Below are 22,327 nucleotides of genomic sequence, written 5' to 3'. Positions count from 1 at the left end.
GAGGAACAGAAAGCAAGATCCTTAGGAAAAAGATGCATGTACCTATTCTCTAGTTCTCTTTCTAGGAGAGAACACTGAACTATTATATTACATTGCTGTACGTCGACCACTCCTGCCCAAAGCAGTAAAAACCACTTCTGAGCTTTCTAGATACGAACTCTTTTAAAAATGAAATAATCATAGCTTTTCCCTAAATTCTTAAGAAGCAATCACAGCAGTTCACATCTTTCCCACACTGACCATTCCCTGAAGACCCTTCCATGAAGCCTTAACCACATATCCACCCAACACTGACCAGGACCCTTCCATTACCACGCAAGATTCTCATATCCTGTCCCTTTACGAAACACGACTGAGGCTGACCATCTTCCCAACGTGACAGCAAGCTCAACAACAAGATTCCTTACTTTTCCTTCTTCTGTATCTTCTATATCTCAGCCCCCAGCACACAGGGCAGAAGGTACTGGAGAAATACCAACACTGTCAGTCAACTTAAATTGAAATGCACGTATTAGTTAACGAAATTGTGAAAATTCCCTTTTTTTCCTTTAGAAATTTCCTTTTTCTTTGATCTCTTCTATCCTTTTTCTGGAGACTTCATCCTTCCCAAACAAACAACCCTTTCTACAATGGAGGGTGGGCCTATAACCACTCAGTAAGCCCAATCCTCCCCCCCCCCGCCCCCGCCCCCCAACACAGAGCAGGGTCTTGGTTTGTGATTAGTAGAGTCAGCGTTCTTTCTTCCACCTTGGAAGGTGTTTCAGTTTAAACCGAAACCACTGGCTTTACAAGATTGTCTTGTTCCTGCCTGTATGAATCTCCAGTGGCCCTTTTGCATTTATATCCTGAAAATTTCTAAAGGTTTTCTTGCCTAATCCCTTTCCTTCACCCCAGCCCTTAATGTAATGCCCACTTTTTTTTTTTTTTTTTTTTTTTTTTTACCCTGATAAGTCCTCTCTTCTCCTCAACCTCCTTCACAAGTTAAGGACATGCCCCCGTGCTGCCTACTTATAAGAAAATATGAGCTTCTATTCCAGGTATGATTCGTGATGCCCCTGTAATTTCCCCATTAAGTCTAGAGCTTAGCAGCCCTCTCTCCTACACATTCTGCTCTTTTCCTACCCCTTCTTCCCAGTCTTGTCTGCCCCCTTACTCCCTCCCCACCCCCAAGAAATGAACTGGTTTACCTAGCAGGTTTAGTCTTGCTTTGGCCAGCTTATTGTTTCAACGTGATTATGAAGTCGCCGGGCTTGAAAACACAGTTTGTTAATTTCCAGGCATTCACGATGTCTCCCCAATGAGCTGAGTGCGTAGAGGTGTGCATGTGTGTGCCTGTGGAAACTAACACTCCTGAGGTGTGCAATCTTGCTAGTGACTAAGAAGATGGAATCAAGGTTACTTTGTGTAACTGGAGAATCACAGTTTTTAGAGATGTAAATAATGCTAGACTCCAATGCTGGCATTTCACAGATTGGAAAACAAAGGCAGAACAAGGTAAAAGGACTTGACCATGGTCATAGGGCTAGTCAGTAGAGGAACTGGGGCCACTGCTTAGAGCTGTCCTATCCCAGTCCGTCAAGGCCCTTCCACTTATCTATGTCCCTCCTCAAGGGTTCATATATGTGAATGAGAACTCAGGATGCCCGCATGCAACCAAAGTGCATCACGGACCTGGGAATATGTATGTGCCAACAAGATGGGGACAGTGCCATGCACATAGTTCACAACATAGACAGTGTGCTGGTAAAAATCAGACTAAAACGGCTGTTGTGAGGCTAAATTAGACTCCAGAGAGACCACACTCCACATCCTGATGATGCTGCCCATTCCCCACCGCCACAGATCATTTAAAAAGAAAAAAAAAAAAACAAGGATGGATTTCCAAAAGCACCTTGTTGAGATTTTCATGATTTTCCCTCAGATCAGTCACTACACGGTCATCCCTGAATTCCGTGAAAATAGCTTTTCACACATCCATGCACACACCGTCACACACACATGTAAAACATTGGCAGCAGGTACTTTTAATTTGCTGGAAAATATTTCTAAGAAGTCAAACAGCTCCAGCCCAATTAGAGTGCCCTCCGATTGGCTAGCCAGACCAGTTGAGGGACCTGATTGGTCCCTGATCCTAAGGACCGATAAGAACGGCTATAAAATCCCTGGGTGCAGCTCTTGGGCCCCCAGTTTGCAAAAGCCAGAGGTGCAAGAAGCAGCCACTGCAGCAGGAGAAGCAGCAGCAGCAGCAGCAGCAGCAAAAGCGTCAGCAAGAGCAGCATCAACAGCCACAAAAAATCCTCATCAGATCCTCACCTAGGCTTTCAGTGTATCCAGATCCACATCTTCACTCAAGCCGGGAGAGTGAAAGAGGAAAGGGGGGGAGGAAAAAAAAAAAACCCAACAACTTAGCGGAAACTTCTCAGAGAATGCTCCAAAACTCAGCAGTGCTTCTGGTGCTGGTGATCAGTGCTTCTGCAACCCATGAGGCGGAGCAGAATGATTCTGTGAGCCCCAGGAAATCCCGGGTGGCAGCTCAGAACTCAGGTAAGCAGCAAACCCAGGACCGGTTTCTCCCCCCAAAGAGCTGTCCTCATTTGCCTCTCGCTTTTGCAACTGTGTCTGTGACGGCTGATCTTGATAATAAATGTGCTTCATGCCTGATGGCAATAAACTGCCAGTGTAATCCAATAGCCTTAGGAAGTGGAGCTCCTTTGTTTAATAAATTGCATGCAACTAACGAAGAAGCTGGGCTCTCTGCTGAGGGTATTTCATTGCATAAGCCTACTAGCCTGATTGCCTGAAATCTGGCACGTACCCTCTTGGGGGAGGGGGGAGGGGCGGGGAAAGGCTTGAATGTTGGCATGCTTCAAAGCGCTCTCTATACTTTCCAGAAGCTGAAGCCGACCTTAAGGTGAGATATGGTTTGTCTGACGCTGTCCCCCTTCCTTCACCCTTAAGACCCCATAACTGGACTTCGCTGCCCCTTCAGAGAATACACAGAAAGCTCTCTCTGCAGACAGATTTACCAAACCATAGCCCCCAAGGCTGACAAATCCTGGGCAGATGCAGAGAAAACCCTACACATCCCACCCCTGACACTGCTCCTTCTCTTCCTCCCGGCTTTCTGGAGCTTCATTCAGCTGCCCAGGCAGTGCAGCCCGCGGCCAGAGGGCCCCCTTGGAAAAGAGTATTTGTGAAACGTAGCAGCTGTTTCTTCAAGGGGAAGGTCTCATTCTCGCACTGACTCCCGGAGCAGTTAATTGTGTGTCATCTTGGCCTCTAAAGGAAGAGAGTCCTTAGGAAGCCGGCATGAACGCCTCTGCCTTTTGACTTCACTGGTCCAGCTTGTCCCTCTGACATTACTGTCCCCACTCCCCTGACTGTCAGCAAAGATGGGATCGCAGGTGTCCAAATGCTGCAGACAACGCTCCCCTCGGAAGAGCACAGGTCCCTGCCTAGAGGAGGGCTTTGCTTCACTTCCTTTTGTACTTAGTTGCTATAGAAATGCAGTGATTCACAATTTGAGCTTGCCTAAAACAATAGCAACCCTAATGCATATTAAAACTGCTTAAAGCAAAGTTATAATTTGAACCCGTGGAAATATATAATTAGGGAAATGACTTGTAACATCCCAGAGGCTGCGGGTGGTGGGAGGGGGAGGGGAAGCCTAACCAACCATGCTTTTGATCTCAGAGGAGAATCCTATGGTATGAAGGCTGCAGATCATTTCTTGCCGAGCTGCTTGCCAGAACACCCCCCTTTCTGTAGGAGAGAAATTACTTTTATGGGAGATCTTATCCAGAATATAGAAAGCCTCATGCAAGTTCTTTGCGGTTTTCTTCCAGTCTTGCACAAGGGGTGTCTTGGCCTTATTATTCCACACCTGTGTTTCTCTTTAAAAAAAAGAAAGAAAGAAAGAAAGAAATGGCTTTTAATATGAGAGAGATTATGCATACCTCTAAGCACTGTCCTATGGTGGGGGCTGGGGTGAAACATGAACGGACCAGATTCCTTTCTGCCAATATGAAGGTAAGTTAGAAGCCCTAAATGGGAAGGGTCTCCAAGTGAACTCCTTGGCAAATCCTTCTCTGCCATTTAGACGAAAATGCCATTTTTATTACTCCGGAGTGCATTTTCAGAAGTCAAATTGACTCCCTTGGCCCTTCTACTTCCTAAACCTGACCACCAGCCTTCACCTCCTGCCTTCCCAGGCTTTGGGGCTCTAAGGGAGGCCCCCTGATGCTGCGGAGCCTTTGGAGCACTTACAGTGCATTCCGCAGACTCTGACCTGACTTCTCCAACCACCAGAAGTGTATGCAAGGGTGAGACCAACAGGGAAAACCCTGCCCGCTCCTTTCATGTGCTCCCACTCTTACAAGCAACAGGGATCTGCCTGGCCTCCTCTTTCTGACCTGCCCCCTCTGGGTGGGTCTATCTACTGGCTCCCTCACAGACGTCAAAGAGTTCTTCCGGGCCCTTGTCCTTGAATTTTGCCACCTTGACCCTTCCAAATCCTCCTCCCTGTTTGACCCAGATTGGATGGGTTTGTCTCTTTCAGCTGAAGTGGTTCGCTGCCTCAACAGCGCTCTGCAAGTTGGCTGTGGCGCTTTTGCATGCCTGGAAAACTCCACCTGTGATACAGATGGGATGTACGACATCTGTAAATCTTTCTTGTACAGCGCTGCTAAATTTGACACTCAGGTAAAAAGACCTTGACCCATGCCTCCCACTGGCTGCTCCTCTTTAACAGTGTGCTTGGACTATTGTTCGTAGGAGCCAGTCTTGTAGGGAATCCTCCCCAACCTAAATTCTCAGCGTGCCACCTCCATGTGCATGCACACTCCCGCATGCACACGCACACTTCGGGCCAGGAAGCCGCTTCTGTGGGAGACACTCCCCGCCCTCTAATGCATGGTCGGTCACACGCTGACAGTCTGTCTTATAAGGGAGGGTGATGAGCAGAAAATCCTTGCCTCTTCAAGAGGAAATTAAAATGTTCTTCTAACAAAGAAGTTCTCAACGTATGACCTAGCATCCTAGCTTGTGGGTTGAGTTATCAAAGTCTCAATCCCAAAAAGACAAAGCCATGTTACGGTTATTTTTAAGCTGCAAGGTGGTTGATTACGGGTTTGTCTCTTTTTTTTTTTTTTTTTACTCCTGTCTCATTATTTCTATGGAGCTCAGTTCTGAAAGTAGACTAAGAGAGTGGGGATATATTTTTTTTATCCTGGTCATGGCATACAATTTTCTCATTGCAAGGACATACAGATGGTCGGGGGACAGTGTCAAAGCAAGGCCCCTTAAGCTCCACATAGTGTATGCCCTGTCCTCCCCGGTCAGCCCGAGCTAACGCTTCTCCTCCTACCCCTTGCCTGGCAGGGAAAAGCATTTGTCAAAGAGAGCTTAAAGTGCATTGCCAATGGGGTGACCTCTAAGGTCTTCCTCGCCATTCGGAGGTGCTCCACTTTCCAGAGGATGATTGCGGAGGTGCAGGAGGAGTGCTACAGCAAGCTGAATGTGTGCAGCGTCGCCAAGCGGAACCCTGAAGCCATCACTGAGGTGGTCCAGCTCCCCAATCATTTCTCCAACAGGTACAGAATGAGTCCGCTTTTTTGCGGGGGGGGGGGGGGGGGGGGGGGGGGGGGGGGGGGGGGGGGGGGGGGGGGGGGGGGGGGCAGGGCATTGGCAGAGCCAGACACAGAAGGGGGTTAATTGCCACAGCCATGATCTTATTTTAGCTTGCAGCCTTCCCAGCTTTTGCAGAAAAAATATGTTTGTGATTGGTTGTGACAGCTTAAGCAGACTGGATTTTTTCCCTCACGGTTATATGAAAAGTCTTTCCATGCAGCTAATAGGAAGCTTCATCTACAGCATCCCTGGGTGCATTTTCATTGTCAGTTTCTCACAACAGGCCTGAAGGGAATTGTGAAGTTTATGGGCACAGGCTTTTGTGATACCACATTTGGCTGAAATTATGCCTATGCACGGTACAGTTGGCCATTATAAAAACCCTGGTCAAATGTCATAATGCAGACTTTTCAATCTGCATGTGTTCTGAGCAGTCCCAAGCCCAAGCAGACATCCTAGTAGGTAGCCCAGAATATGCCAGGTCACTTTGCTGGGACTCAGATTTCCTTTGTGACAAGCAAGATGGCTGAGCTATAGGATTCCCCCTCCCAGGCCTATGGTATTCCTTTCTCTAGTCCAAGATTTCCCAGATTGATGTTTCTGGTGAGTGCTCATATTCCCATCTCCGTATTCTAACATGACCCCAAACCCCTGAAGTGCTCATATCTGAGCACCGGCCTTTCAGCTGCCAGCTCACTGTCTTTACCAGCCAGGAGGGGACACACAGGACACGAGAGGGCTGACATCCTTGCTCCACAACCTACAGTGCTTCCCAGCATAGGCCCGGGCTTTCCTAGGAGAGGTGCTGATAGGGCTGGCATGGAGGTATGGCAGGGACAGCGAGGCTGGCACAGCCCTCCTGTGATGCCACACAGCCTAACACTTGTCGCCTAGTCCTGAAGCACTATGACCCTTTGACTCCGCAGCCAAATCTGCACACACTGATGAAGGTGAGTCCTATTGCATATTACCCGGACCACTGGAGAGCTAACACAGGCTTCCCTGATTAATCTCCTCGCCAGGTTCTGTCCCTTCTTCCGGTAGTGCCACAGCCTGCTCCTCCCGGGGCTTACCGGTGATTTAGTCATGCACATGTATGCAATTGGAAGACCAAAAAAGTAGCTCTTCCTTAGGGAACTGCTAAGGTCCCTGACATTAAAACTCTGTAAAATATCTGATTCACACTTAAGCACACAGTAAAGGCTCTTCAGAACCTCATGTCAATTTCTAAAATCATTTCTTCAATACTTGTTAGTGATTCTGTCCTTGGGTCTTAGCTGATGTCATCAGAACAAGAAAATCAAACCCCACATTTATCTCAAATGGCCTACCTCATTAGGTTGACCTTGGTCTTAAAATTCTCCCCAAAAGATTCTTGTTACATCTGAAGAGAAGACAAAAACAAAACAAAGCAAAACAAAAGCCTGGTTAATTGTTTGCGACTCCCTTCACCACAAAGAAAAAAAACAAAAAAGAATTCTTAGTAGACAGGGGCCAGGGACAAAGCATGCATTTGTGGGGATGGGCAAGGGGTATGTTGGCAAAGCCATCATTATAAATCTAGATCTTTAAGGATCCTGGGACAATTTGTGACTTATAATATGTCATGTAACCAACTTGGAGGCAATTCGAACTGCTCTATTTCAGCTGAGGTCATATCTCCCATTATGAAGGGAGAGGTCGTATAGAAAGGATGATACAGATTCTAAATATCTAAGCAGCAACTAGTAATAGGAGTTTTTAATCAGGCCACTGTTGCCTTCAGTGGGGATTTTCTTGACATCACCTGTATCAGTTGGACTCAGGGGTTTTGTTGTCTCCCTTTTTCATCTTGGGAAATCACACTTATTCAGAAAGTGGGGAAAGTGGCCATCTCTTGAAGACCAGAAACTTCCATGCAGCTCCTTCTCCCATTATTTCACTTCAACTGGCTCATATTATTCCTGCACAGAACAGTAGAGATTTCCGGTCTCATGCTGGGCTTGGTTTGCTCTATTTAAGCTCCTCGCTCTCCTGAAACATCCTGCTTTCCCAGCCTCTGTCCCACCACAGAGACATACTAAGTTGTGCCAGTTGGCACCAAATTGCAAAGGGAAGTAGTTACAGGTTCATTCCACCTTCCTGTGACTTATCTAGCATGAGACTTGAGCCTGGGAGAATCCAAAAGCCTGTGACTGGACCGGGAGCCAGAACAAGGATGTTTTCCATGGGAGAAATTCACTCCGAAGAGAAAGGATAGCAGGCCATCCCCCTGGCTGAATTTGCAAACTGCTCTCTTACCCAAGAGGGAAGCAGGCAAAATTGATGAGGAAAACTGAGCAGTGTGAGGCTTGGGAAGATATTGGACCAATCCAGATCCAGAGTGGGAAAACTGACGAAGCTTCCAGCTCTCTAGGGCATGGATAGGGAACAGGAAACAGAAGAATAATATTGATCAAGGGAAACAAAGGACTATTTATAAACCCTCACACAGAACGTTCCTAGGCAGTATGTGTGTATTTGGGTAAAGCATGGCTGAAACAGTAGCTATGGAGAATATCTGATCTTATTCTTTACCAAGAAAAAAAAAAAGGTTAGTGATGGGATTTTCAAAGTGGGAGGAGAGAAATATGCTTTAGAAGGTCATTGCAGCCTGGGTGAGCGGAACACTTAGCCCATCAAGTCCCTGTAGCACATCCCGCCAACCCATATAAAGGTGAAGAAAGGAATCTTCGGACACAGTTTAACTGCTCCTGCAGAGAATGAGCCTGAAGCAGACTTGCACCATCCTTGTTCAATTAAGAAGGAAGATATGTATCAAATCCCTAGATACATACAAAGTCATAGCTGGAGCTGATCATAGACTAAATGCCTTATTTTACTGATTGAAAGAATAGAGGCCCAGAGAAAGAAGTGACCTGGTGAAGGTCACACAGCTAGTGAATGACAGATTGGGCCTAGAATGCCTATGGCCTTGAGCCAAGCTATCTGATTTCTGCTTCAAAAATGGCAACCAATAAAACATGTAGGAAATACCCACAATCCAAGTAGAATAAAAAGAGGGAAGAAATAGAACACCAAGGACAATTGAATAAATGTGCCCCATGGTGATCAACAATTAAATTTGTTCAATTTGTTCAATTCTCTCCTCAAAGAGAAGGCACATCTTACCAACAGCTATAGAAACATAAACTGTAGGTACAAGATGGTGCCCAACAAATATGTGGCAACTGCTAATTCAACTTTGGCCAGAGACACAATTTCTTAAATGATCTCACTTAGTGATTTGTAGACGGGAAAGGTCAGTCGCATTAATCTACACAATCCCAGAGGTCAGCGCCATTACTGTGTATTCTAGCCTTTAATGGAGAGGCACAGGACTAAACTATGGCTCACTCTGGCAAATGATGTTGACCTCCAGGCAGCCTGGCCAGTTGACAGGTTTTCCAGACTCAGAGAAGATGCTAATGGAGCCACGGACCTTGTCCAGGGAGCCCTCTCAGCCTGCCCTTGTTGAGTTTACAGAGCTCCACAAGAGAAGCTAAAGGTAGATTTGGAGGGAGGTAGTCAGGGCTGGTGAGGTCATCATCAAGAAACCAAAAACAGGTGTCCTGTCTGGGTGAGCAGCAAAAGTAACCATAAAGGTAGGTGCCCTCAGAGAGGGAAAGTTGGAGCCCAAGAGACACATCTGGCCTAAAATAGGCAAGGCTAATGACAGAAGCTTAGTTTCCTTACTGGTATGAGACTTCATTATCCAGGCAAGAGCCTTCAAGGTCATTCTAAGGGAAGACCTTCTTCTGCGGCTCATTTGGGGGGGGGGGGTCATCTGCTGTGAACAGTTCTTTCTAGAAGCAGAAGGGTTAACTTTAAGTTATAAAGTCTTGACCTGGGGGCTAGTAGGGTGAGAGGCCTCTATTCTCTAAGATCTAATCACCCTGTAAAATAGACACAGAGATCAAGAGGACCCGTGTCCTTGCAGAGCCCAAGAGTAAAGGGGCGCCTGGGGACCTATGTGGGTGTGTAGATATCTGAAGCTCTTGGTACAAAGTCGTTTATTCTCAGTTTTTCCAAAACCATTTTTCTCCCCATTTTCCCATCCAAGTGAGATCTGCTTTGACTCACGGGCTTTATGATTCCAAAGGGTTGGAAATTGTGTTTCTGTGCCAGAGAATCCCAATTTTAACAACAGCTGGATTTAACCCTCCCTCGTGGGAGGAGTAGAACCAGGACTGTGTCCGAAACCCAGACAACAGTGCTTCTCTTTCGCTCGGCACCCAGCTTCATCTGCTCACTCCCAGAAGGGTGACCGCTCTGCTTCATTGCCCATGTTCCACTCTGTTTACCGTACATCCTTGAAAGGACCTCTCTGGGGGGTTAAGTTATTCTGGAAGGATGTTTGATCCTGTGCTCTGCGAGGTGAGTTAAAAATAAACAGGTTTCTTTTCATGGAAGATCTTGTGGCCCCAGTGACCCGCAGGCTCCTCTGAGGAAAAAGCCTCTCCACATAAAGACTGGAGGTCACTGTCATCCAGGGAGTCTCTCATCAGTGCACACAGAGCTAATGGGTTTTGACAAGTGCCACCTCAAAATGGAGCAAACACATCCCACCTCGAATTGGAAAATTACCTGAACTGTCTTCCCAATGAACAGGACAAGTAATTTATATGCTATAAATATTAGGCAGTCTGTCTCTGAGCCGTAACACTTAGCTTCAGTGTTTGTATACCTAAACCACCTGTATCTAAAATTAAGGTGATTTATACCAAACACAAAGGTGGTTTTTTTTTTTGCAATTTAACCACACCTACCTCTAATTTTTCTTCTTGGAATCGTGACTTACTGGAAAGAATTATGTCTAAAACTCCCAATTTCCTCAGTGGTCACAAAATAAATCAACAAATTGACAGCAAGCAGGCAGTGTAGCCCTGGGACACCGGCACATGAGGGTTACAAAGAGTAAAGACATGAATCCTGCCTTCAATAAGTTAACTCTCTAGTAGGGGAAACAGAACCATCACTAGACCATGCAATGCTGACCTGTGTAATGCTAACCAAAGATCTGTAAAATGTTCAAAAAAAGGAAGAGGCCCGAAAAGCTAGAGCAGTGGGAGAAGACTTTGGGGAATTATTGAAGTGGAAAACATCAAGGACCAGCAATCTTTCCATTTAAGTATCCTCATTGCCCAGCACTTGGCTTTCTGACTCCAGTGCGCCTTTGAAGGAAGACTAAAAATGCGAGCAGTCGATGGCCTCTAGCAAGGCCAGCTGTGTGTGTGATGGGGAAATTAGACTGGGTAGTAAAATGCATGAGACACTGAAAACAGCGACCTCCTTTAAAAATAGAAGTGAAGTCTGAATATGCACTCATGTGCACGTGCACCTGCACACACACCACCAAGCAAAAGGAAAATTGCAAAGAGGCATCAAAATACGTACAAATTCCTGTGCAGGACTGGGCTCACATCATTATATTTGACTAAGTCTTGTTTCTGCCTCTAACCCATTATACAACCTTAGACAAGTCACTTTAGCTCTCCCACGTGTGTCTCTTCTCTATGAGCTGATGAGATAGCCACTGAATGATCTCTGTGATCCCATCTAGCTATGTGTTCCTACGTTTCTAAAATTTTTAGACATTGCTATCAGCCCACCCTTCACAGAGTGTGATATAAGTCTCCCAAGCATTAAACACGAAGACGGAGCTGTCTCACGTTGTGTGGCAAATCTAGAAGCACAGGCACTCAAACTAGGAAGACAAAGCAGGGATGCTTGGGTGGCTCGGTCGGTTTAGCACTCGACTCTTGATGCCAGTGCAGGTCATGATCCCAGTGGGATTGAGCCCTGCATCGGGCTCCACACTGTAGAGCCTGCATAAGATTCCCTCCCTCCCTCTCCTCCTTTCCACCCCTGCTCCTTCCCCCTCTTCCCAAAATAATAAATATTTTAAAAAATGAAGACACTGCATAAAAGTTAGAAGCAAAAGCCATCTTCAGCAGATGAACTGTTGATTTGTATTTGCCCAGTCTGGCCATGGCAAATGGTGTTGGCTGCAGCCCGGCTGAGAGCCTGGGTCTTGCCTTGCTCTCACTGACTGACCATTGCCTGTGCTCCCTCTCTTGATACAGATACTATAACCGACTTGTCCGGAGCCTCCTGGAATGTGACGAAGACACAGTCAGCACAATCAGAGACAGCCTGATGGAGAAAATTGGGCCCAACATGGCCAGCCTCTTTCACATCCTGCAGACAGACCACTGTGCCCAAACGCACCCGCGAGCTGACTTCAACAGGAGGCGCACCAGTGAGCCACAGAAGCTGAAAGTCCTCCTCAGGAACCTCCGAGGTGAGGTGGCCTCTCCCTCCCACAGCAAACGCACCTCGCAAGAGAGTGCATAAGCAGGGAGAGGTATTCACACCCTCACCAAACTAGTATCATTTTAAAGGTGTTTGCACACCAACTTTGAGTGTACTGTGCCTGGTTTGATTTTTTTTTTAAGTAGTTCCTATTTTCTATTCCCCTTACAGAAAATTGCATGAAACTAGGCTTCTGTAATCAATATCCCAACATTCTGCGACAGCAGCATTCCCACAGACAGAATACGTGTGATCTTTCTGCCTCTCAGCAGGAGAGAATACCCTCTTTTATCACCTTCCTCCACCATGTCATTTCCCAGGTCCCCTCAAACTACTCTCAAACACAAAGCATTTGCATAAGGCCCAGTCATTGTAATTGGAAGATGTGGAGCCCTTTTAGGATGGTTGCCCCGGTAGAGTTAGCTGATGAGAAGCAACTTAACTTAACTGCATGTCTTAAATGCTCATAAAGATGTTAAATGGAATTCGTGTGATGAATCTGTGCTGGTCATGGACGAATATGAATGTCGTGTTTGAAGTCTTGATCTCTCATGAGCTAGTGTCTTATGGTCTTGATACTCTAGTGTGTAACTTCCTTTCCGACACATTTACCAAATTGCTCAAGCCTGGCTGTTCAACCAGAGTTTGAGCCTGCATCTTCTTGCATCTAATGGCAAACAAAAAGCTAACATCTTTATGTACTGTAACTGCTCAGAGCTTTAAAAGTATCTTTAACAATTGTCTTAAAACCAGAAAATCTTAAGGTCTAACTGTGGAATATAAATAGCTGAAAACTAATGTACTGTACATAAATTCCAGAGGACTCTGCTTAAACAAAGCAGTATATAATAACTTTATTGCATATAGATTTAGTTTTGTAACTTAGCTTTATTTTTCTTTTCCTGGGAATGGAATAACTCTCTCACTTCCAGATATCCATATAAATGCTCCTTGTGGCCTTTTTTATAACTTAAGGGGGTAGAAGTAGTTTTACTCAACATCAAAACTTAAGATGGGCCTGTACGAGATAGGAAAAACCAACAGGTTTATCTGAAGGACCCCAGGTAAAGTGTTAATCTCCCAGCCCACCTCAACCCAGAGGCTACTCTTGACTTAGATCTATCCTGAAACGGCTCTGTCACATCCAACTGGGAATTACGGGAACCAAAAAGAGCATCCCTTCGGGCTTGGACCACTTACAGTGTGATAAGGCCTACTCTATCTTGGGAAGTGGCAATTCTTGTCTCACTGCCTCTCATCCGTGCCTGATACTCCGGCAGGCTGATGATGGCGTGGGAGACTCTCCATTAAATCAATCAGGAACGAGTCAATCAGCCTTTGGGTCTTCAATTCCGGGGACTTGGGGCTGAGGGGGTATAAATAACCCTGGGCTGTCCAGCCTTAATAGACTCCTCTTACATTTTTGTCCTGTAGCACGCTGCCTGCCAAAGTAGTCCTGGCAGCTGGGCCATCTCTGTAGGATCGCAAAAAAAAAAAACCAAAAAAAAGAAAAAAAAAAAAGAAAAAAAGAAAAAAAGGGAAAAAAAAAGAAAAAAGAAAAAAAAAGAAAGGGAAAAAAAGAGCTGGTGGTTTGATTATTTCTGCCGTGATGTTTGCAAGACGGCAACCACCAAAGCCAAATGATTAACCTATCTATGAACAACAGTAGTTTCTCAGGGTCACCGTCCTTGAACCTAACAGTCCCTTAAGAGCGTCACTGCCCACCAAAGGTCAACGTTGAGGGAGGAAGAGGGAGGAGGGGTAGGACTGCAGGGGCCACTCCAAACTCGCATAGGTAGAAACTATTGGTGCTTGACTCTCACTAGGTTGAACTCAAGATTTGACCAAATCGAGTGATAGGGTTCCTGGTGGGAGGAGGGAGGGCACATCTCCAGAAAAATGAAAAGCAATACAACTTTACCATAAAGCCTTTAAAAGCAGTAACGCGCTGCTCAAGGACCAAGAGCAATCGCAGCAGACCCAGCAGCAACGGCAGCACAGCGTTGCTGCCATTGTCCCCACACAGCCTCTAAGCGTGCTGACATCAGATTGTTAAGAGCATTTTTATACTCAGAACTGTCCCATCCCCAGGTCCCCAAACATATGGACACTGCCTTAGCCTCTTGGAAATCAGGTAGACCATACGCTAAGTTGACTCTCCCCCACCCTCCCTCCCCAAACCCCACCCCAGGCAAGGCCGACTTTTCCAAACCAGAAAAGCTACTCAAGTATGTGTGTCGTGTCCATTTTGCAAACCCACTAAGCCAGGACCCCAATGCGACAAATAGTTCACGAGGATTCCTAGCTAAATTCTCTCTTACTTCAGTCCCGTAGATTCTCTTTGTTTGCTGTGACCTTTTAAACCGTGGTACCCCCCTTTTCTCCCCACAGTGATACTTCTATATGTATCTATAATACATATATCCACACATATGGAAAGAAGCAGTTCTCACGATGTTGCTAGTTTTTTGCTTCTCTTGTCCCCATCCTGCCCATTCCTTCCGACTTCCCCTTTAAACTTCCAAAGCTTCGTCTTATGTTTGCTGCACAGAGTGATTCGGGGGCTGACCTAGACCAGCTTGCATGATTCTTCTATTGTGATTTGGTTGCACTTTAGACATTTTTGTGCCATTATATTTGCATTATGTATTTATAATTTAAATGATATTTAGGGTTTTGGCTGAGTACTGGAATAAACAGTGAGCATATCTGGTATATGTCATTATTTATTGTTAAATTACATTTTTAAGCTCCATGTGCATATAAAGGTTATGAAACATATCATGGTAATGACAGATGCAAGTTATTTTATTTGCTTATTTTTATAATTAAAGACGCCATAGCAAAATATGAAGCCTTTGGTGAATTCCTTCTAAGATAAAAAAAATAATAATAATAAAAATAAAGTGTTACATTTTATTGGTTTTTTCTTCCCCAATGTCTTTCATTGTTATTCTTTAAAAACTTCTTGAATGAGACTCTCCGAACATAAAGTTAACAGCCAATTGATTTCCTTAAAGTCGCAAATTAAGTGCCAATATGTACATGAATGTAGTGTAAGTCAACATTTTCCAAATCTCCTTAAGACCATTTGGTGGCTCCCAATCCCCTCACTATAAAATTGCATCCCAAAGTCCTTCTAGACTTTGGAGAAGCTGTATGGTCTGCAGACCACTCAGCTCTCCAGGCTCAAGACTCCCTCTTCCTTCAGAGCAATGAAGTCCCCCTAAGGCCTATGCTCCGTCTCCCTTCCAGGCCTTTATGCTGTCCTCACTGTCGAGAAGACCTTGTCCTCCACCTGTGCTCAAGCTGGAAGCCCCTGTGTTTAGTCTCTGATATGTCCCACACTGAAAAAGCGCCCAGATGCAAGATATCCTCACTACTTGAAATGAATGACTTAGAAGGAGTTCGGGAGAGGGGAAAAAAGACAATTACATCAATGTGGCGGGGAGGCAGATACTCTGTGGGGAGGACGATCCAGCTCTGGGGTCAGACTTCTGGGCTTGCAGTTCTGGCTCTGCCAACTCATTAACTACGATGTCAGATGACTTAATCCCGAAATACATCAGTTTCCTCCGCTGTAGGATGAGGTAGTGGTAACTATCCATAGCACTATTAGAGAAGATAAAGTAAGCTAAGTGATTATGTATGTGTCCAATACACTGTATTGCTCACTACATGGCAGCTATTAGCACCCCAGGAGAGGGGATGGGAGTAACGGAAGGGAACTTTCTGGGGTGCCTGGGTGACTCAGTCAGTTCAGCGACCAACATTAGCTCAGGTCATGATCCCGCAGTTCATGTGTTCCAGCCCCACATAGGGCTCTGTGCTGACAGCTCAGAGCCTGGAGTCTGCTTCGGATTCTGTGTCTCCTTCTCTCTCTGCCCCTCCCCCATTTGTGCTCTGCCTCTCTCTGTCTCTCAATAATAAATAAATGTAAAAAAATATTATTTTAAAAAGGAGGGAACTTTCTATCTCAAAAAGCCAGGAAAGGATTCCCAGCAGAATGACATTTACTGGGGTCTTGAAGGATGGTTACAAGTTCAGTCACAAAAATAGCAGGGGAGGGCTTCTGTGGTGTTGTTCTTCCAAGGAGAGTTCTTATATAGTTTTTTTTTTTTATTAGTGGATTTTTCTCTACATTTTAAATTCAAACGGGTACATTTTTCTCAGTAGTGTTCATTTCTGCTTGCAAACTGCATTTTCCCAAGTTCAGATGCAGCCCAGCTAACAAATACTGTAAGAGTTGCCACTCTAAGGCCAAAAATCTATGACATTTGCTGTTCTCTGACCAGGCCCAGGATAAAGAACGCATTGATTTCACTATGATCCTTCATCCTTGGTCTTCTTCTGTCAATACCTGTTTATGCAGAGAGGCTGTTCACTACACTTTAGTGTACTGCTTATGAACTGAGACCTGAGATTTCCCTAAACTGAGTTCAAATCCTAGTTCCTCTGTGGCTTTGCACCAAGTAGCTGATACCTTCACACCTGAGTTTTTTCAGCTGTGACAATATCCCTACGAACTAGTGATAAGCAATAGGTCCTACCTCCTAGAATCATGAGCATTAAATGAGTTGCATATAAAGTACTAAAAGTGTCTAGCACGTAGCAAGTTCCCTCATAAATAGTATTTATTGTGCATTCAACTAATGTAATTATCACTATACACATGAATACTATCACCATCATTTAGGTTCTACTCTCACATGTCTCATGTCTCACATGAGTCTTGAAGGACTGCCTTGGTTCTTATCCTTTTCTTTCTTCGATCACCAAACTTTACTATTTAATCAAGATTTTATGAATTTGAATATAAAATATTACAACTTACCAAAAATGGCAGATTATAATATATGGACATTCGTATACCGTCACTAAGCTTAAGAAATAAAATAGATTAAGGTGGCTCAGTCAGTTAAGCATCTGACTCCTGATCTCAGCTCATGTCTTGGTCTCAGGGCTGAGTTCAAGTCCCATGCTGAGCTCTGTGCTGGGCATGAAGCCTACTTTTAAAAAAGAAGAAGGAGAAGGGGAAGAGGAAGGGGATGGGGAAGGGGATGGGGAAGAGGAAGAAGGAAAGAAAGAAAAGAAAAGAAAAAAGAAGGAAGGCAAGAAAGAAAGAAAGAATAGAGAAAAAGAAAAATAGCATAGATAAGATATTCTCTTATGTGTGCCCTCCTGAACCCATTCACACATTAAGAGTCCACAGAGCATTTGGGTGGCTCAGTAAGAAAAGCATGTGACTCTTGATCTTGGGGATATAAGTTTGAGCTCCATGTTGGGTGTAGAGATTAGTTAAAAAAATAAAATCTTAAAAAAAAAAAAGAGCCCATGACTAAAATGTTTTTAAAAGCCATGGCTTAAAATTAAGGATAGAATTTTTCCAGTTATTGAAATACACATAAAAATTTCTTACATTTCCATCAGCTTTTCAAAAATAGAGGTTTTTTTTAATGTTTTATTTATTTTTGAGACAGAGAGATTCAGAGCATGAGCGGGAAGGGGCAGAGAGAGAGGGAGACACAGAATCGGAAGCAAGCTTCAGGCTCTGAGCTGTCAGCACAGAGCCCGACGCAGGGCTCGAACCCACGAAGGTGAGATCATGACCTGGGCCAAAGTCGGAAGCTTAACCAACTGAGCCACCCAGGTGCAAAAATAGAGTTTAAAAGATCATGAAGCTGTATGTGAATCTGTAGACTAAGAGAAAAAAACAGGGCAGGTTGCCCCTCCCATGGAACCTACACAAAAGCCATAAGAGCTATCGGCATTGCTCTGGAATCAGTGTTTCTCAGATTTCCTGTCATCTGCGTTACCTGGGAATCTCATTAAAATGCTTCAGTATATCTGGGCGATGCCCAAGAGGCTGCATTTCTAACATGCTCCCAGGTGACTCTGATGCTCCACGAAAGATGGAGTAGCAAGGTCCCAACTGTTTCCATATAACTGAATCAGTTCCTCCATTCTAACACCCTCCACACAGCCACTGCAAGGATGTCACTGAAGCACGATCACTTCACTTCCTCGCTTTAGTAGCCCCCCCTTGCCGAGACCACAAAAATCGAGCATCTTGACTTCAAATGGAAACCCCTCAAAATCTGGGCCCTTCTTTTCATACGCACCCTAGATTCTCCTAATGCTAACTTCTCATTCTTCCCTCAAAGACACCATTACAGTTTCTGCCTTATTACCTTCTACATATCATTCCTTCTCATGAATATTCTCCCCAAACTCCTTTTCATTGGCCAAAGCTCATGTCACCTGGGAAGCCTTCCCTGGCAGGGCCAAGCTTGTAGCCAAGTGCACGACAGAAGGTTTGCGTAAAGAGAGGACTTGGTCGTCTTTGTATTCTGGTGCTTAACACAAAGCTGGTGGGCACTAAGCATTTATGAGTAGAGGAAGGAAGGAAGGAAATCTTTCCGTTACCCACCAACTAAATCATGGCTTTTCCTCCAATAGAATGCTGGGCCTTAGCAGCAATAACAGGGTTTGGATAACAGGGCATGGAGCGAATGTCGCCAAGGTGAATAGAGAAATTAATTCCACGTGTCCTTTGGGTATCTTTAGGATGGGCAGCTTATCACAACACCACACAAATATGGTAACCTGAGCAACAAAAGACTCCTCAACAGACATGTTTAGATATTTGCTAAGTTTGTGCAAGACATCATACTAAAGAGCCAGAAGGAATATGGCCATCTGCAAGTCAAACTACATCAAGATTTCTTATATCTTTAGTTATTTTGTCATGTAGTTATTTTTATAATACCTCTCAGGTCAGTAATTCTTCCTTATACTCAAAACTCTGCCATCAACTGAATTTCCCATGGTCCTTTGATATCTTACCCAAAGGAAGAACTTGAGTGCCAGAGTAAGGCATTGGTTAAGCCCACCCCACTTCTTTACTATAAAGTCTGAAGAGTAATGCACATCACCCCCATTTTTCAAATACCTAATTGAAGCCTGATTACTGAAGTAATAAGCAGAGGACCTACGTGCTACTTGACACTGTGCCGGGAAGCAGGATGTAGCAGGCTAAGCTGAAGACGAGAACTCACTAATTCAGATGCTTGCTTGCCAGTGAAATGCATCTCTGCTCCCCACTCTGTGATAAGGGATTTGTGGCTTCCAATTGAGGACAGAATGCTATTCTCAACTCTAACACAGTTAAGTCACACTGCAAGTGTACTCTGCTTTAGGAAAAACCAGATATAGTATATGTCCCACAGAGACTGTCAGTGTTTCCAGCATCTGGTCAAAATGTTGGCACCAATTCCAATGACTGCCTGCTCCTCTATCTTGGGATTTCTTGGAAACACAATCACTCCAGACCATGGCTCACTCCCTCCACACTGGCCTGAGCTCTTCTCCTCGCCATCTCCTATCCATTAGGAGACTTCTAGGACTATTTGGAAAGCCTGCAGCTTGCTAATCCTTTCACCCCTTATACCTGGTCATCCAAAGTCACCACCCACAATCTAAGCACCCCCAACATCTAGCACCTCCATCTGCATGTTATGTTTTGTTTTTCTTTGATTTTCAGATTATTTACTAGTTGAGAATACAGATTGTTCACATTTAAAATAATTAAATCAACTTTTAAAAATACATTTGACTTTTTCCTTGACTGTCTGCACATTTTCTTATTGTTTTACGTCCATCCTCCCTGAACCAGCCTCCTATTACTATCCTCCTTCCAAACTCTGCCCATTCCAAGGTAAATATCTTCACCTTGCCTTTTAATATCACCTCTAGTTTCTCATCTGAAACCCGATTCCTCAAAAAGCACTGTCCCCTGCCATCTTCCCAAATAGTTAACTTATTCTTCCAAATCTCAAAACTAATGTGTGTGGGACCCAAAGGCTACTTATTCCCAACACTGTTCCAGACTGATTCTGCCACTGTTCCACAAAACTTCTGACCAACTGAGCTTAGGCTGTTGTGTTCTGAATGTTTGTTTCTCCCCCAAAATTCATATGCTGAAATCCTAACCATACGGTAATAGAACTAGGAGGTGGCACCTTTAAGAGATGACTAGGATATGAGGGTAGAGCCCTCATGAATGGGATTAGTGTCCTTATGAAAGAGGCCTGAAGGAGTTTGCTCGCTCTTTCCACCACATGAGCGCACCATGAGAAGACAGTCGTCCATGCCCAGCAAGAGTCTCTTCACAAGACTCAAATCTGCCATCACTTCGGTCTTGGACTTCCAGGCTACAGCAGTCCCAAAGAACTAAGTTAGGCCATCTGGCTATACCACTTTCCTCCAGCCTAAGTGTACTTTGGATGACATTAAGAGGAATTGGCTCTCATTTATTGATCATATTGGTAACAGGTTCACGATTTTCCTTTTCACTCTCAAGTCACATCATCAGTCTGGACAAACTCAATTTCATGAGAAAGCCTCATCCAGTGCTCAGACCCTTAGTCCTTCCTCAGCTCCACCTCCCATCCGCACCCTGGAATCGGGAGGCACACACCAGTATGGCAGTGCTTAACTCAGATTGGTCATTATCAGATCAGCTAAATATATTGAATGTCACCCTTTCTGATACTGGTGTAATTCAGAAATCTTAAATCCAGAGGCTCCCCTTCTGACTGCACCATCTCTCCCTTTCGGCTCACCTATTCATTTATTTGCACTATATCAGTTTTTTAACCTTACCCTGACCCTCAGGCCCTTGACCTTTCTACATTTTCCTGACCTTTCAACCTTTATCCTATCATCATCCTCTCCCTGCTCTGCCTTCTACGCATGGTTAATCACTTCAAACATTCAAATGCATTGCCCTCAAAAGGCTTGTCCATCAATCTCTGTCATGCTCAACTGGAAAAACTCCAACCTCAGCTAGAGAAGAAAATCATAGTCATGCACAGATTTGGTGTCACTTAAAACTGGTCAGCTTCCAGCTTACCAGGACCCTCAGCACTGACTGGGAATCTTCTTATCCAACACTGTTCAGCTCTCTCTTCCACTCTCCACAGCAACGATTACAACCTTCTCCACTCCCACCCAACCACTTTTCTACTAAGGCCCAGTAGAAAAATCTTACTTCTCACTGCAATGGTGAAATAGAAACCACCACATGGGAAATCCCTCAATTCCCTGTCACCATAGCCATCCACACCTATTCTTTTACATTTCCCACCACAAAATATACGGCATCTCTCTTCCTGACTCAGAATAATGAGTCCACCTGAGGTCTAGATCCCAACCACGTCCCCCTCATGCAAGATCTCTGGCCTTCAAGCACCAGTCTCTTATCTCTCTCAGCAGGTCCTCCCTTCTACTCCCTCCCAGATGTCTCTCTTTCAGCTGCCACCATCTCTCTCTCACAATTGCACCATCTTCTTTAACGAGATATCTACATTCATTTTCATTCCCTCACCTCCCATTCACTCTTTAATTCTTTAGAATCTGGCATCCACCTCCACTGAAATGACTCTAAACTAGGTCAAAACATCTCTTGTTGCTAAATCCAAAATCCTAATCTTATGGGATTAATCTGCTCCATGTGGCACTGATAAACATTCTGTCCTCTGTAAAAGGCTCCCGTGACAACACTTCTCAGTCTCTACTTCCTCTTCCCATCCCTGAAAGGATGGAGTTCTTCAGCCTTCTGTTCTGGCCCTTCTTTTCTTTTCATCCTAGGTCCTCTCCTTCAGTACTGTAACTACTCACATATTTCAATTCCTGTTTATATGTGAAGAACTCCAAAACTCTATTTCCCTTGAAAATGACCCACATAGCCAATACTTATTCAACTGGATACTTTCCTCTCTGATATACAATAGTCGCAGAAAATATAACATATCCAAAAATGATTTCTCCAAACAGCCTTCATTGTCAGAGACCTGTTCCTTACTGCCTTCCCAAGCTCACTGAACGGCATCTCCATCCACCTGAATACCATCTTTGACACTTGTCTCCTTACCCGTCTTAGCAAACAGGAACCACTGATTTCTCCTAATTGTCTCCCTGCTCTGTCCACTCATCTGCAATCACATGGCTACACTTTGACATAGGTCTCATTCTCGAGAGTCTCCTAAATTCTCTCTCAGATTTTAGGAATGCCCTGCCTTTGTCCCCAGATATGTTCCCTACTTTAGAAACAAGAGACTCTTCCCAGAGAGTAAATCTGACTGTCACTCCACTGCTTAGAAACCATCAATGGCAACCCTAAATCATCAGAAAAAAAGATGTGCACCACACACACACACCGGATATAATATAAAATGATGCATAATCCGGCCACTTCTTACTTTTCAATCTCCTGCCAACCTATTCAAATCCATCCTACTTCTCTCACTGGGAGCTCCAGCCATGTACATAGTATGTGCAATTTCATGCATTTGCTTTGTTTTCC

The 22,327-nt window shown here is 44.6% G+C and overlaps 1 protein-coding gene and 1 long non-coding RNA gene across 2 annotated transcripts; one reads left to right on the top strand and one right to left on the bottom strand.

Moving 5' to 3' along the window:
- Positions 1 to 2,215: 2,215 nt before the first annotated feature.
- On the top strand, positions 2,216 to 14,880 carry STC1 (stanniocalcin 1). The gene is made up of 4 exons (XM_029943090.1): positions 2,216 to 2,544; positions 4,559 to 4,701; positions 5,380 to 5,591; positions 11,733 to 14,880. Exons 1-4 carry the CDS (start codon positions 2,427 to 2,429, stop codon positions 12,001 to 12,003), a joined length of 744 nt encoding a protein of 247 aa, XP_029798950.1. The 5' UTR covers positions 2,216 to 2,426; the 3' UTR covers positions 12,004 to 14,880.
- LOC115295063 lies at positions 3,766 to 7,426 on the bottom strand. Its single transcript, XR_003910338.1, has 3 exons — positions 7,415 to 7,426; positions 6,960 to 7,012; positions 3,766 to 3,893 (listed from the first exon to the last, which is right to left on the bottom strand). It is a non-coding gene; the product is annotated as an uncharacterized LOC115295063 (long non-coding RNA).
- Positions 14,881 to 22,327: the final 7,447 nt, after the last annotated feature.

This window comes from Suricata suricatta, chromosome 1 (genome assembly GCF_006229205.1).
Source record: "Suricata suricatta isolate VVHF042 chromosome 1, meerkat_22Aug2017_6uvM2_HiC, whole genome shotgun sequence".
In the NCBI taxonomy this organism is placed as follows: domain Eukaryota; kingdom Metazoa; phylum Chordata; class Mammalia; order Carnivora; family Herpestidae; genus Suricata; species Suricata suricatta.
The sequence above is the reverse complement of the archived record's forward strand: the minus strand, read 5'-3'. Positions and strand labels throughout refer to the sequence as shown.